The 16088-nt window shown below is 60.2% G+C and overlaps 1 protein-coding gene across 8 annotated transcripts in view; it reads right to left on the bottom strand.

Moving 5' to 3' along the window:
* The window catches only part of AGAP3 (ArfGAP with GTPase domain, ankyrin repeat and PH domain 3), a 52015-nt gene that overhangs the window by 23422 nt on the left and 12505 nt on the right, over positions 1-16088 (bottom strand). For 4 of the 8 annotated variants that reach the window (XM_059172256.1, XM_059172257.1, XM_059172260.1 and 1 more), the window contains exons 2-7: positions 2570-2628; positions 2223-2310; positions 1962-2047; positions 1699-1840; positions 1165-1299; positions 884-1011 (exon numbers count right to left, since the gene is read on the bottom strand). In XM_059172256.1, the coding sequence (XP_059028239.1) occupies positions 884-1011; positions 1165-1299; positions 1699-1840; positions 1962-2047; positions 2223-2310; positions 2570-2628 (638 nt within the window). Of the gene's footprint in view, positions 1-883; positions 1012-1164; positions 1300-1698; positions 1841-1961; positions 2048-2222; positions 2311-2569; positions 2629-3898; positions 5438-16088 lie in introns of those variants that run through there. The other 4 variants (XM_059172253.1, XM_059172254.1, XM_059172258.1 and 1 more) reach the window with 3 other exon arrangements.

Here is a 16088-nt window from a genome sequence, read left to right as displayed (position 1 = left end):
GCACAAAATGTGCAAAATGCCCCCAACGGCTGCCCCTTGGCCACAGAGCCACACGGCAGGGCCCGCAGGCCATCACGCCCGACCTCTGCTGGCTGGCGCGCGGAAAGACCCAGCGCTCTCCCTTCCTTGCAGGTGGGGACGCTCCCACGGAAACCCCTGCTGGCTCCCGAAGCACGAAGGAAGGGCCTCTGGAAAGGCAACCGGGCCGCCATCGGAAAGCCGGGGGGCCGGGGGCCCTCGAGACTCCAGCTCTCGACAGAAAGAGAGCGGAGACGGTCGGCTGGACTGCTGAAGCCAGCGCACCTGTGCCCATGGCGGGGCTTTCTGCAGAGCAGGGGACGGACTGCAGAAGCTCCAGAAGGAAGCACCGGCCCAAATGCCGAGGGCCCCAAATTAACCAAGCAGGAAGTGGGCCGGCATCCCCAGCGGAGACACAGGAGGAACGCCAGCGGGACGTGGCTCAACACACGGCTCACACCCCACACGGCACAAAGGCCGCTGGCCCCTAGGGGGACCCGTGCTGCCCTTGTAACTGCAGGGCCCCCTGGTGAGGAGGGAGCAGGCCTGGGAGAGCCCCTCAGTGCCCCCCAAGTATGGTTCCACGGGGAGCGGCTCCCGAGCTAGCCTCCGGGGCTCCGGGGCAAGACAGGCGGCAGCAGGGACGGGGACAAGCGGGAGACTGTCACTCTGGGGCACAGGGGAGGCCGGGCCAGTCGTGCAGGCAACGGGGAGCTCAAGCCAGCGCTTTCACACTAATCACAAGGCGGGAGACCACACAGGGGACAAGGGGAGGGGCGGGGGGTGTGTGGGACACACAGGCAGGCAGACAGGATGACAGGGGCCAGGGGAGGACGCGCGTGGGAGGCAGGGAGGCTGGCCGCACCTGGTTGATGTGCACGGCCGGGATGGAGGCGGCGGATACTGCCGAGTGGCTGGGGGAGTTGGGCAGTGACTTGCAGGGCCCGATGGCCAGCTGCTGCTTCTTCCGCAAGGCCACTACCTTCTGGGCCACTGCAGGGGACAGCAGAGTCAGTTACCCCTCTGGGGAAAAGGGAGAAGCCCAGCTTAGAGCTGCCCCCCAGGGCGCACAGCCCCACCGGCCACAGAGCCTCCTGGGCCCCTGCTCTGGGCGTGCCCCCCCCCCAAGCCCCGCGCCCGCGTTACCATCCTGGAAGACACGCTCCACGTTGAGCCCATAGGTCGCGCACGTCTCATAGTAGGTGCAGCGCTTCAAGTCCGTGGAGAGCTTGCGGGCCCTGCTGTCATCGATAACCCGTGGGTTGGCGGCACTGATGGCGTCTGCGGGAGGTGGGAGGGGGGCCTTTACTCAGCCTGCTGAGAAGCGGTGCCACGGACGGGGACAGGCGGGCAGCGTGGGCTCCGAGGGTGCCAGAGGACCACGCAGAGCGCGAGCATCCGGGCGTCCAGGCCTTGTTCCAGCTCGGCCTCCGACTGGGAGTGGAAACGAGCTAGCCGCTCCGTTTACGCATCCCCCAAGACGTGGACACGATCGTCACACAGGTGGGAGGCCCCAGCTGGGGAGGGTCCAGCACGCGGGGAGCAAGGAGGTGGTGCCCGCTCTGAGGCGACAGAGGAGGGGCTCAGAACCAAGCGATAATAGCAGGGGGCTTTCTCCCCTGGCCCCGCGCACCTCCATCCCCCCACCCCCCGCCAGAACGGCCCAGCGGGCCCGCTCACCCTGCGTGCCCACCAACACCATGGGCACCTCGCTGGCGTTACGGAAGCTGCAGAGCCGCAGGAAGTAGTTGTACACCGTCTGGAAGCTGATTTCATCCTCCAGGCTGAACACGAACACCACCGCATCCACCCAGGCAGCAAACTAGGGGGACCGAGCAGAATTACTACCCACACCCATTCTTGGGCGGGCGCCGCACCCTTCTGCACACACACAGCTTTGCCCAGGCCCAACCAGTGGCCCAGGGCCAGGGCAGGAGCATCACCTGGAGCTCAGGGGGGCCTCCTTCATCTCGGATCAGCAGCAGGTAACTCTGGCCATCCACCACAATCTCCTTCTTAAACCGACCCCCTAGGACAGAGTGCACGGTCAGGCCCCAAGCCGGGGGGAGCCCACAGCTACCGACAGAGGAGACAGGAGGGACCGGATGGCTGAGGGGCTCCAGCCCCCGGGCACAAACGACAGCCAGGAGCCAGAGGGGGCAGAGCGGCCAGCCTCACAGCCCAGGCAAGCCTGTGACGCTCACCTTCCGGGGACTCCTCCTGGACATAGGTGCCTGTCAGATAGCGGTGCACCAGGGCCGACTTCCCGCTAGACAGGTTCCCCACAATGCCCTGCGAGAGAGGAAGGAGCGAGAGCAGTGGTCAGGGGCGAGAGAGAAGACACCGGGCAGGAAAGACGGAGGACCCTCAGAAGAAGGGCCAGAAGGAAGGACCAGAAGAGAAAGCAGAACAGAAGTGGGAGGCCACAGAGAAAGGCCAAATCCAGAGAAGGCGGGGACTGGAAGCCGGGGAAGCATCGCCCGGACCCATTGCACTGGCCTGTGCCCACCCTGTCCCAGGGCGGCCTGGGGCCCCCCCAGATCTCACTCACCACTTTAAGCTCCGGAACCGAGCGGCTCAGGGTCCACTCCTGGCTGTTCACAAAGGAGTCTGCAGGAGAGAAGGCCCCCCCATCAGGACTGGGGAGGCACGCACACCTGGACCACCCACCGCCAGCTGTCTCCTACAGTGCCCCTCCCTGGGCCAAGGCCAGAACACAGCACGGTCCCAATGGGACCCCAGCCTTCACCCGGTTCTCTAAAGAGCAGTGGGAAAATCCTTCCAGAGACGATGCCGCACCGATGCTCCTCAGGGAGGACTCTGAGAGGCGTGGGCCCAGCCCTCCCAGCTGGGACCTGTGCCCCTCCTCTCCCTTCCGTTCCGACAAGGTGAGCGATTCCCACCCTGAGCCACACCTGGGCCTGGCCCAACCAGAGCCCCAGACCCCAGGCGAGAGGCCTCGCCAGTTGTTCTCGGCTCAGACCCAAGCTGGGCTGGGCACCTGGCAGCTGGGCAGGGGGGCCAGCCTCCCGCAGCAGCGAGTAGGAACAGCTCACCCTCGAAGGGTGGGGCCACCCACCACATTCCTAGGCAGGGGTGAAGAGGGAGGAGCCCTCACCTGGCCTTGTTCTGTGAGGCGCAGGGTGAATGGGGAGCTATCTGGCCCTCCTCCCCAGACTCCTCCTCGGTGGGAGGCCACCACTTTCTTTTCCCAGACAGCCACCTCCTGGGCTTGCCCGCAGTCAGGTCCAGGCCCTTCTCTTCTCTACCCTGCCTCTGGCGGTGTCCCGGGGAAGGGAAGCCTCCAGCTCCCCAGAGCTCCTGCAGCCCCTCAGCCAGACCCCTTTTCTTTCCTCTTTGCATTGTAATGGACATCTGCCAGCCAGCTCCGGGGGCCCTGACCAGCGCCAGCCTCTCTGCCCGCTTCCCCTCCCCCGGCTGTCTCAAAGAGTAGCCATCACCATCGATCGGGTCCACAGGCAGTCCCTCTGCTTTTGGGCAGAGGCAGCTAGAGGTGAGGACTCAAGCCCACCTGGAAGCCAGAACAGTGCGCTCTCCCCCTCCCCGGCCCCAGTGCCACCCGTGCCAGCAGACAGGAAGGTGCCCTTCCCTGCTGGTCTCACATTCCACCATGCCAAGGGCCAGAGGCAGCACCCGGTGGCAGGGGACCCAGACTGGACGCACCTGCAAGTCCTCCCGGGCCACAGCCACCTTCTGGGACCCATGAGCCACCCAGAGCGCGCCGGGTCGCGGGTCTCCCTTGGTCCCCGCCCGCAAGGCACACCCACCTCTCCCAGGCGGGCTCGGTACGTTCTCACACCCGCGCTCAACAAGGGCCTCCAACCGGAGAGGGCTTCCCCGGCCGGGCTCCGCGCCTTACCGCTCTGCGCGCCCAGGAGCCCGGGGGCCGCGGCGGCGCGGCGGCTCCACAGCGGCTCGGCGGGCGCGGGCTCCCTCCGGCGGAAGCGGCTGGTGAGGAGTCTCCAGAGGCCGGCGGCGGTGCGGGGTCGGCCGGGCTCGGGCGCAGCGGCGCGCGGGGCCTCGGCGCCCAGCAGCAGGTCGCGGCGGCTGGGGAAGGCGCCCAGGGAGCCGGCGTCGCCGTCGCTGCGGGTGCGCGCCCGGGGCAGCAGCCCGGACTCGGCGCGCCGGATCTCCTGGCCGCGGCGCAGGCGGAAGCTGAAGCTCTTCCTCAGCGCGGACAGGCCGCGCCGGGGACTCGGGGTGCCCCCGCCGCCGCCGCGCAGCACCTGCCAGCGCTGGCTGCTCCACAGCGAGGCGCCCCGCAAGAAGCCCGCGCTCCCCGCGCGGCCCAGCCCCGCGCCCGCGCCCTCGGCCGCCGCCAGCTCCAGGCGGTTCACCTCCAGGAACGTCATGCTGGTGGGCCTGGGCCGCGGCGTCTGGGTCCCCCGCGTGCGGCTGCGCCGGGCCGGCGCGGGGCTGGGCGCGGGGCTGGGCGCGGCCAAGCCGGGGAGCCCCGAGGGCGCGGGCCCGGGAGCCGGCGGGGGGCCGTCGGCGGGGCCACGACGGCCCAGGCGCGGGCGCAGGAGGCCGAGCAGCAGGCTGCGGGCGCCGGAGGGCGGGGGCCCCGGGCCGCCCGAGCAGACGCTCCGCGGCCGCGCCGGCTGTTCTCGCGCGGCGCTCAGGGCGGCCTGCAGGGCGGCGGCGGCGCGGCCGGCCGGGGCGCCGTGCAGGTCCAGCGAGTCGCAGACGCTGAGGGCGCGGCGGCAGACGGCGGGCCGCTCCCGGCTGCAGCTGTCCCCCGGCGGCCAGCCCCGCTCCATGCTCAGGGCCCGGGGGCGAGGGCCAGGCCCATGGCGAGGGGCGCGGGGCGGGGCCCGGGCCGGGGCCGCGGCCGGGGCGCACGGACCTCCGGCCTCTGGGCACCTGGTGTTGGGCCCACGGAGTCCCTCAACGCTTCCACCTCGCAGCCGGCAAGCCCAGACCTGGAGAGGCCGGGAGCCGGCCCAGCAAGGAGAGGCGGCAAGCCTGGCCTGGAACACCCTGGAACGGCGGCGGGTGGCAGGGGAGTCAGCCTGCTGGGGCAGCCCCTGGAGCCCTCAGAAAACAGGAAATTCCAGCCCAGGGCTCCTCCTCGGATTGGGGCAAGTAGGTGAGGAGCTGTCATTAGCAGCCGGCCAAATAAATAACAGTCCTGAACACCACACACCGGGCCCTGTTTTGAATAGAAGTGGGCCACTTGCTCTTGCTCTAAAGGACCAAACAGGTGTTAAACACCACAGGGCTGGCATTGCAGTAAACTTAAGTTAGGAGTCAGGAAGCAAGTCATATGCCCTCTCTGACCCTCAGTCTCCTTGTCTGTAAAATGGGGGGCCTTAGTTTCTGGCTGAGACACTCTGAGGTTGGGAAGCTCCAGAAGAGAGTTGCGGGATGCGGCGGGCAGCTCTTCTGTTAATGGCCGAGGTCATCTTCTCCCTTGGAGACGATAAAATTATCTGGATTCAGTGAAGTGTCCTGCCTAAGGGCAGTGGAAAGTCAAAAGGTAACCTTCAGTCCTGGACTACACAGTTCTGGGAGAGTGACTCACTTTTGTGTCCCAGAGTCTCCAGTCTCCTGCTCCCTGGGTCTCCCCTCCTGTTCAGAGGCGGTCTGGAGGTCGGCTGGCCAAGGCGAAGTGCTTGCCCTCAGTGCTGGCCAGAGCCCGATCACCCTCTCTGAGCACAGACGCCTCTTCACTGAGTGTGGGCTGCACCAGAGGCTCATGCAGGGCTCACCCCAGGAAGGGGGCAGGAAGCTGGAGCTGCCCCGCTGTGCTTTCCACTGCATTTTAAACATCAGTCCTGTCCGAGGCCCTGCAGATGAGCTAGTCGACCATGGTCCTGAAGACCACGGGCGCACTGAGAGCTGGACTGAGAAACGAGTTCAGGTCGTGGCAAGGATGGGAGGGCCTACATGGGCTTCAAAGAAACACTACTCCCCAACTTCCTCCACCCCCCCACTCTGCCCCCACCAGCCCAATTCCCAGTGTCCATCTCAGCCTCAGAACTCCACCCTTCTGGGTAGAAGCAAACTACAAGATAAAAGTGGCACATTCCTGAGGGGGCTGGAGTGAGGGAATGCCTGAGGAAGGCAGGGCCTCTCCATCCTAGGTGCTCCGAAGAGCCCAGAGCTGGAAACTTTCAAGTCCCGGGCTGGATCTCCCAGGCCTGGAGAGCCCCTGGGGGTGGTTTCGTATTTTCCTGGGACTACTTATTAACAGTGATGAGGATGGCTTCTCCCTCCCCAGGATGCGTTTTCCCCACCTAATAGACGGTTCCACGGACGAGCCTTTCCCAGGATCCTTCAGGCGTGGGGACGAGAACACAGCCCTGGAGTCCTGCATCAGTTCCCCACGTTTAAGTCTCCCACACTCCATCTCCCTATCTGCCTATCTGTCTGTCTGCACTCTCTCTCACAGACACACAGGGAATTACCTCCCCCCCCACAGAAGAACAGGGCTGCTCATTACGAACCCTCCCCACCCCAAACCAAGTGCAGGACAGCAGCTCTGTCCGGGGACGGAGGAGGGACAGGGACAAGGTGCCCAGCTGGGGACAGGCTGCTTCAGAACTCTGCTGGCTGTCTCAGCAGGAGAAGACCCCGATGGCCTACAAGGGGCAGAGGCCCCCAGATACACTCATATCTACTGTGGGAAGACAGGCGCCGGTGCCTCGTCCCCAAGACAGAAAGAACATTTTACGTTCTCCGAGGCCATACCATTTCCCGGTGGCTCCCACGGCACCTGCGGAATCTAGTCCAGGCCAAGTGCTCAGTCTGGGTCAGTTCCCAAACCGGCAACAGCTTCCACTTCCTCCCCTGGCTGCCTCCCTCCTTCCCAGAAGCCTTTCCTGACCCACAGAAGCTAGCCAGAGAAGGACACCTGCTGACACAGAAATATCCCCGGGGCCATCGGGCCAGTGGAGGACCTTAGGGAGAAGAGCGAAGGCACAAATCTCTCTCCCTTGTTGGCCTGTCTGCACGAGGTCTCTGTGTTCTGCCTGACAAGATTCTGCTCCAGAGAGCTCCACTCAACAGGGCCCGAAAGAAGTTAGGGCCATCCTAAAAAGCTTCAAGCCGGGATGCTGTAAACAGGACAGAAATTCCACGAGGCTAGCCCTCGCGGGAGTTCTCGGCCTGCTAAGGTCCTCAGACACACCAGGCCAGCCCTGCTGGTGAGGGCTGAGAGGCTCCACGGCCATTTCGGGGGGAATTAAGAATACGGTGTCCCGTGATGCCCCGCAGTGTGCTCTCTGCGGGAGGTCGGGGACGGACCCCCCTGGGAGCAGAGAGTACAGAAAAGGAGCTGGGAAGTCGGAAAAGAGCAAGAGCCGACTCTGGAGGTGTCCAGGGCCGGGTGGATTGGACCCACTGCGGGGACGGGCCCGGGCCTGGGGGTGGCAAGGGGACAGGACTGACCCCGACTACCACGGAGCCGGGAAGGGAAAGACGTCTGTGAAGCTGTGCCATGGGGGGGCACGGAAACCAAGCACTGTTTGTGAGCGAAGGGTGGCCCCCAGCCCCCACACCCCACACGACCTGGGACCTAGTCTCCGCTCAAATATTTGCCGGGGGTGACCCGCTGATAAGTGCTGAGGCGTGCCTGGCTGAGGCCACGTGCACCGCCCAGAGCCCGTGCACGTCCTTCCCCGCAGCAGGGAAGGAGGCCGGAGGGCACACGTGGTGGTGTGGAGGGAGAGACCTGGGCTCCTTCCCGCCGCTCCCAGGGGTCCCAGAGCCTCACAGGCCCTGCAAAGGCCACCGGGCTCTCCGTGCCCACAAGGTGGCAGCAAAGCATCTTCTTCCTGAGGCCGAGGCGGGGCGGGAGGCGGGGAGGGAGGCGGGAGCAAGGTGGTGGGAAGGGGGGCGGGATGAGAGCCGGAGCCCGGGCAGGTGGCCAGGGCCACACCCAGGGCTGCCAGAGGCGGGGTGGCCGGGGAGTCCGCGGAGGTGGGGGGGCACTCTAGGCTGCCGCCCCTCCCCCGCTCCCCCTCCCACTGTAATGGGGGCAGGAGACAGCACCGCCCACGAGACCACCGCAGCGGTTCTCCCTCTGGGGAGGGAGGCCGACTTCTAAGAGATGGTCCCTGGCTGGGACGGTCAGCTAAGGAGATAAATCACAGGCACAATGGTCTAGCAAAGAGCCCCAGTAGAGAGGCGGGGGGTGCTCTGGAGTGGAGAGAACCAGGTTCAAAGTCAGCCTCTGGCACCTACTAGCTGTGTGTCAGTCTACAGCCACTTTAACCTCACTGGGTCTCGGGGTTTAGCAAACCAGAAATCATCTCACCTTGCCCCTGAAGTTGCTACAAAAACCAGCGCCGTGACTGTGGAGGGCCCAACACCGAGCCTGGCACAAAGCAGGGGAACAGGAAAAGGAGCCATTACCGGGGGACAGAGGGAGCAGTGACTCCTGTGAGATGCTGGAACAAATGAAACCAGCTTTCTTCAAGTCAGAAGCCTAGTGGGACATGCCGGCAGTCACACAGCAGCCCGGGCCTGGCCACTGCCAGTCCGCGTCTCTCCACCCCAAGACCGTGCTGGCAGACCTCGGACACCCCTGGGACCCCTTAGATCATGTCCTTCTCTGAAAATCTGCTGAAAGTTGTTCCAGACACAGTTGTGCTCCCCCATTTGTATTTTGAAGTCTTAACCCCCAGTCCTTTAGAAGGTGACTTTATTTGGAAATAGGGCGTTTGCTGAGATGAGGTCACGTCAGAGTAGGGTGGGTCCCTATTCCCCTATGACTGCTGCCCCCCTTTTAAAAGATTTTATTTATTTGACAGAGAGAGAAAGAGAGCATGCACAGCAGGGAGCCCCGATGCGGGGCTCCATCCCAGGACCCTGGCACCATGACCTGAGCCGAAGGCAGACGCTTCATGACTGAGCCACCCAGGTGCCCCTATGACTGCTATCCTTATAGAAAGGGGCAATCTAGACAGACAGACCATGATGGAGAGCGCGACGGAGGAAGACGGTGGTCCACAAGCCGAGGAGAGAGGCCTTCGCAGGAAAGGCGGCCGGGCCAGCCCACTCCTACCCGACTTGTGGCCTCCAGACCTGGAGAGAATGAGCGCTGCCCGGGAGCAGGGGGCGCAAGAGGGTGGGCTCCAGGGGCCAGGCAGGTGTGACTGCACAGAAGCGGCCTGGTCCCCGTGCCCTTCCGGGGCTGTTCAGGGGACCTGGGATTCCGCCCCCATCTCCCAAGGTCGGAGCACCAGAGAGCCCTCCTGTGGCTCCATCCCGCCCTCCCTGTGAAGAAGCAGAGAGGACCAAAGGGGCAAGCAGGGGTGGGGGACAAAGGGAGGAAACCAAGAGCGCCCTCTTCTGGGCAGTCCCCCAACCTGGAAACAGCCTTCTAGCACCCTCGCTGCTCCACACTAGTCTCCTCGGTTTTCTTTCTGGCCACAAGCTCTGTGCGAGGCTCAGGACTTCTGAACGGCCTCCTGAGCTCGTTCTCCCGTGGCACATCCTAAACCCCGAAGGGGGACCCGGACAGACACAGCTCCCTGCTCAGACGGAGGACCAGGAGCATGGGTCCTGTGCACGCTGTGCTCTGCCAAGGAGAGTCGGCTTTTCACCAGCGTCCGCACTCCTCCGACCTGCAGGGCCGGGGTGGACACTTACCACGCTGCCTCGCTCGGGGCAGGATTCCAGACTCCGAATGTACCACACTGTGCATGCTCCCTAAAGGCTACCTGCCTTTCCATCCCAGTTCTGACATATATCCTACATTTCATGTGTCTTTAAAAGTGTTCTCTTAAAAAAAAAATTTTTTTTTAGATTTTTAAAAAAACTGTTCTCTTCCTTCGAAACTGAGCCAAGAAGAGGGGATGGTGCCCGGGTGGCTCAGTCGTTAAGCGTCTGCCTTCTGCTCAGGTCATGATCCCAGGGTTCTGGGATCGAGCCCCGCATCAGGCTCCCTGCTCAGCAGGGAACCTGCTTCTCCCTCTCCTACTCCCTCTGCATGTGTTCCCTTCCTCACTGTGTCTCTGTCAGATAAATTATAAAATCCTTAAAGAAAAAAAAAAAAACTGAACCAAGGTCCAGGGTAAGTCCCATGAGCTAAAAATCTGCTTCTTCCTGTCCCATGGCTCCCAAAGGCAGTATGGTCGCTTGTCTGCTTTCACCTTATTTTTCCAAAAGTAAGACATCTTAATAAAGGAAAGGGGCACCAGGGTGGTGCTATTCACCAACTCTCAGTTTCAGCTCAGCTCTTAGGGTTGTGGAATCAAGCCCTCAATGAGCCCCGTGTGGGGCCCCATGCACGGCCAGGAGTCTGCCTAAAGACTCTTTCCGTCTGCACACACCCCCCCACTCCCACAATCTCTCCATAAATAAATCCTTTTTTTAAATTTTAAGTATTTTATTTATTTATTTGACAGAGAGAGAGAGACAGCAAGAGAGGGAACACAAGCAGGGGGAGTGGGAGAAGGAGAAGCAGGCTTCCCGCTGAGCAGGGAGCCAGATGCGGGGCTCGATCCCAGGACCCTGGAATCATGACCTGAACCAAAGGCAGAGTCTTAACCGACTGAGCCATCCAGATGTCCCCATAAATAAATCCTTAAATAAATAAATAAAAAGAAAGATTCCATAAAGTATAATAATCTCGCTAACTCTGCTCCGCGACAGAGGAGCTCTGGAAAGCGAGAGAAGTGGTGCCCAGTGGCTGAGAGCCGGGGACGCGGAGGCAAGCGCAGAGCTCCAGGAAAGCGGGATGAGGGCCAGTATGTGCTACAGCGGAGGGAAATAAAAGACTTGGGTAATTTGAGAGTCCAGTGAACAGAACAGACCAGAGAGTGTCTGAAGTCCCTTACAGATTTTCCAAGCACAGCGGCTAACTACTTCCTCAGGCTCTGCGCCATTGCCAAGGCCATACCTGCCACTCCTGGGGCTGGGGGGCTGCGGAGCTGGGGGCAGGGGGTCCCGCAAGCGCTCCGCGTCTTAGGAAGCCAAAGGCCTCTCCGGCAGGGCCTGGACACAGAGGCCGCCTCCCTCTACCTCTGCCAGCTCAGCGGCTCTGGCCCCGACAGTCAGCCTATGCCCGCTGGCATCACGAAGCCCTGGGGGGCTCCATGCCCTGCAGCCCCCCCCCCGATCCCCAGTTCATCTTGTCTCTGCTGTAGAAGCTGATGTCTAATCTGCTCTCACTCCTCTGGGGCCTGGGCTCCGGGGCACACACAGGCCATCCCTGAGGACAGCACAGCCACCTCTGGTGCCCTGTACAAGCAAGGCAGCAGAACACAGGACACTGCCGATCCCCTGGTAGTGAGAGCCACTCACTGGTGCAATCAGCCACACTCAATACCTGATACACTGTGACCCATTTACTTCTGACGATAATGCTCCGAGAAAGTTAGGTAACTTCCCCCAAGATACAGATGTGAAAACTGAGGCACAGAGGCCAAAAAGCCTAAGTTCACCAGCTAGTAAGTGGCTGCAGATGGCTTCTGAACCCAAGCTGGCTGCCCTGAGCTCCTGGGCCTCCCTGGCCCGGCAAGATCTCTGAGGACACAGGCTCACCTGGGCCCAGAGCTTCTCCTGCAGGGAGCCCCGACCTGTCTTCCTTTCTGGGTACGCACAGTGGCAAAGACTAGCCAAAAAGGGGTGTCCAAAAAGACACCCCCCGCGCTTCCTCCTTCCCTACCTCCCAAACTCCTGGCCCTGTCCTGCCCCCTGAGTAAGAGAAGCTGATGCAGCATCTGCAGCCACCCGTCCCGGGGTGCCTGTGAACATGACACTTAGGAAGGAGAAGACCAGCTCAAATGATTACTTCTGACCAACAAAAGGGGGCTATCAGGGGTTGATGCGCCCTTGGCACGCCTCGCTTTCATGCCGTGTAGACAGAGCCACAAAGAGGCCGGGCCAGCAGGTCGGGGGGAAGGGAGTCAGTGAGAAACCCCACTCCTGAGTTGAAGATGCTTCCCTTCGCTGGGGGACCACGAGCTTTCTGAGCCAAACGACCGCTGTCCTCCCCACCTGCCCAGAGTCCGCCCACACCCGGTAGCAGGGTCTGAGTGCTGTGCCAGGCCACATGCAGAAGGGACACGGGGCCCCTCTGTGCACCCTCCTTACACCCCCTGGTGCCCAAAGGCTCTGCTTACCCACACCCCCATTCCCTCTGGAGCCTGAGACCTCAGCTCTCCAAGCCCCCCACCCTCATGGCCACGCTGAGCCTGTGCAATGCGGGTCTGGGCAGCTGGGGAAGCCGATCAGCTGTGGAAGTCTGCGTGGGGCAGGGGATGAGCCAGGAGACAGTTCGAGGCTTGTCGGATTTAGAGGACAGGAGAGGGGCTCCTGGGAGGCTCAGTCAGTGAAGTGGCTGCCTTGAGCTTCAGTCATGATCTCAGGGTCGTGGGATCGAGCCCCGCATCGGGCTCCCTGCTCAGCCAGACGTCTACTTGTCCCTCTCCCTCTGTGCGTTCGCTCTCTTTCTCTCTGTCTCTAATAATAAATAAATAAATAAAATCTTAAAAAAAAAAATAAGGCACAGGAGAAAGAAGATCAGTAAGTTCAACTACAGAAACATAAAAAAATCCGGAACAATTAAAAATGACAAGAACCCTAAGAAAAATAGAATTAAAGGGACTTGAGGGGCGTCTGCCTCTGCTCGGGTCATGATCTCACAGTCCTGAGATGCAGCCCCACCTTGGGCTCCCTGCCCAGCCAGGAGCCTGCTTCCCCTTCCCCCCTGCCACTCCCCCAGCTTGTGATCTCTCTCTCCCTCAAAGAAACAAATAAAATCCTTAAAAAAAAAAAAAAAGAAAGAAAAGAAAGGAAACTGACACCTGTAGGGAGGGCAGGAGAAGGTAGCTAGGTCAGTGGATTAGTATCACAAATGTTGCTTAAAAACCAAACATAAAACCTCCATGTCAGTAAAAAACGTACAAATGGCCAATACAAGGGAAAACCACTCATTTTCATTTGATACTCCAGTAAATAGAAATTAAGAATGTGAATTCTGGGCGCCTGGGTGGCTCAGTTGATTGAGCAACTGCCTTCGGCTCAGGTCACGGTCCTGGAGTCCCGGGATCGAGTCCCGCATCGGGCTCCCAGCTCCATGGGGAGTCTGCTTCTCCCTCTGACCTTCCCGCCTCTCATGCTCTCTCTCAAACAAATAAATAAAATCTTTAAAAAAAAAAAAAAAAAAAAAAAAAAGAATGTGAATTCTGCTGCTCATTTTCCAAAGCCCTGCCAGTGGGCTGGGGTGCATGGCGGTCCCGGTGCGAGCACCTGAGGCCGGGGTTCCAGCAGTGGCTCAATGGGGGTGGGGGGGGCATGATGGGGAAGAGAGGCTTGGCAGCCAGAATCTGTGCCGCCGCGGGGACCGCTGGACACAGAGCTAAGGACAGAGGCCCGAAGACGTCCAATGCTTCCAAACAAGTGAAAGCAACACCAAACGCCAGGCAACACGGAAATCAGGAAGGCAACGACCGTCGCACGACCACTTAACACAACATCGGCAAAGCCTTTTCTCCCTCACACAGGTGGCGACGGCACTTCCGGCCTTTTTTCGTTTTTTAAGAAGCAAGACTGTATGGACCACGGGCCCATGTGCAAGGAACACATCCAAAGAAGGACAATGGCTGACTTGGGGTGTTTAGGAACAACAGTGATTTTTTTTTCCACTTCTGTTTTTCTGCAAACTGTCTCTTGCATTTACTGTGTTGTCTACGACGTGTACAGGGAGTACACGATTTCTGTAAAAAGGAAACGAAATGGCAGCAGCAGAGCGCTGTCCCACCTGGGGGTGAGGGCCTCCCGCAGAAAGGACACGTGCAGCTCACCCCCCAAACCCTCGCTCTGCCCAGCGCCCAGCCCCCCACATCTGCAGCTGCTCTGGGGTCCCCGCACTCTATCAAGGACTCGCGAGAGCCTTCCGACTCTGGGTGAGACACAAGATAGGAAAGTGGGTAGAACTAGTACATGTAATAAATGTTCACGTTCCGTCTTTTTAAAATGTTGTTTTGGAATATAAAACCACTTTCACAACACCCTCAAGGAAGGGCTTTTGGTCCCCTGGCACTTCCCCATGGGCGGAAGTTTCCAGAATGAATGTCCAGTCTCCCCCCCACCAGAACAGAACTCAGCCTCCAGCACGGCACCAAAACGCACCATCTGCTCCCCACACGTTTACCTCTGTGCCCCCGGCCTGGCAATGTTCTCATTCACCCTGACTGGCCATCTCCAGAATGTTCCACCGTGCATACACTCCAATCTCATCCCACCATTCCCCGACTCAAGGGCATTCTGGTGGCTTTTTTTTTTTTTTTTTTTTAAAAACCACCATTAGCTGCTTCTTTGTAAGGGGAAAAAGTAGAACAGCTGGGTTCAGAGACAGATAAATTTTGTGTGTTAATAGATAGCATCCAAGGGCTTCTCCTTCGCCCCCCCCTCCCCGTCACAGCAGCCCGGGGGCGGGGGGCAGGCCTACACCAGCCCTCACACCAGCTTCGAAACTTGTGTGTTTGCCTCCTGCCACAGGACAGGGGAGCCCAGGACTTGTTCTTCTGATGGGAGTCCCTGATTACTCCTGAGGTTAATATTAAGCATCTTTTCACGATCACCAACAACGTGCACTTCCTCTTCTCTGAACTATCTTTCTGGTCCTCTGCTCTGCCCGTTTCCCTCTGGAATTTAAAACATCTTCCTCCTCACAGTTTGCAGAAACTCGATCACAGGCATCTTAAGCATTTAACTAGCATATGTACATGGCAAGCAAATTTTCCTACTCTATTCCACAGAAATGTAATTAAATCTGTTAATATTGTAATGGGTCATATTAGAACATCTGAGCAACAACAACAACAAAAAACCGTGAGACCAGAGCGAGGATACGAAAGGGTGGGCTGGGACGAAGCTCGTGGCGCAGGAAGGGCATCAGCTAGGACTCACAGAGGGAACGCGCACCTGAGAATAGCAGCACGTGGCCACCCCAATCCCCCTTCACAGGCACCGACTGCTGATGCATGCAGACCCCCGCCCCCCAGCAAGGGGAGGGTCCCTGGCAGCGCTGACTTCCCTGGTACCCAAGCAACAGCCCACAGATCACTTAGCAACCACCCAGTGGGAGGAAATGGACCTTCCAGACGGTTAACTCCTGAACAGCAGGAACAGCAGGGCCAGATGTGACACGACAGGACAGGGGGTAATCCTGTCAAAAGGGTTTAACCTGGATCTCATCAACGCCTCGCCCTCACTCCAGGTCCTGGGCAGCTCCAGGAACAGAGGGAGAACTTCAAGACAGCCAGGCAGCAAGAACATCCAAACCCACGGACCTTCTCCAAGAAATCTGGCCCAGCCTCATCCTGTCCTGATTTGGAAAGACCAAAAGGGCATATAAGGTATTTGGGGGGAAACGAGGAAATCTGCTTAGGGGTGAGCTCTGAAATGACGTCAGAGGGTTCCCGTCAAGCCTCTCGGGTGTGACAGTGGTGTTCTGTTTCCTGCAAGAACGTGCCCGCGCCTGGAGCCGGCAGCTCGAGCCTCGGGAGAAGCGCCAGGCCGCGTGCAGCTGCCGACCGCGCCCACCTCCAGAAGGAATGGGACAGGAAGGAGCAAACGCCCTCCGAGCCGGTGGTTTCTTCCAAAATAAAAAGCTGGGGAGAAAATCTGTCACGTCTTCTCCTCTATAAATTCTGGGTTTCCTATCTGGCTTAAGGGAACCCTTCATAGCCCCTGAATCTCTTGAGACAATATTCTTTTAATCTTCTCCTGTATTGGATTTTTTTTTTAAGCTTTTTATTTACTTATTTGAGAGAGTGAGCAAAAGAGAGAGAGAGCACGAGGGGAGGGGGGAGCAGAGGGGGAGGGAGACGCAGGCTCCCCGCTGAGCAGGGAGCCCAACTCTGAGCACACAGGGCTCGATCCCAGGACCCTAAGATCATGACCCGAGCGGAAGGCAGACGCTTCACCGACTGAGCCACGCAGGCGCCCCTGAAAGCTATTTCACGGCGCAGCAGCACCTGCGGGCTGAGCCCAAACTTCCTGGGTCTGGTCCTGCCTCCACCCCTAAAAGCAAGCAGCCCTGAGCACATCCCTTTCCATCTCTGTCCCCCATGTGCCGGACAAGGGGCGGG

Source organism: Mustela lutreola, chromosome 4 (genome assembly GCF_030435805.1).
Source record: "Mustela lutreola isolate mMusLut2 chromosome 4, mMusLut2.pri, whole genome shotgun sequence".
In the NCBI taxonomy this organism is placed as follows: Eukaryota; Metazoa; Chordata; class Mammalia; order Carnivora; family Mustelidae; genus Mustela; species Mustela lutreola.
Note: the sequence above shows the minus strand (reverse complement) of the source record. Positions and strands in the feature narration are given on the sequence as shown.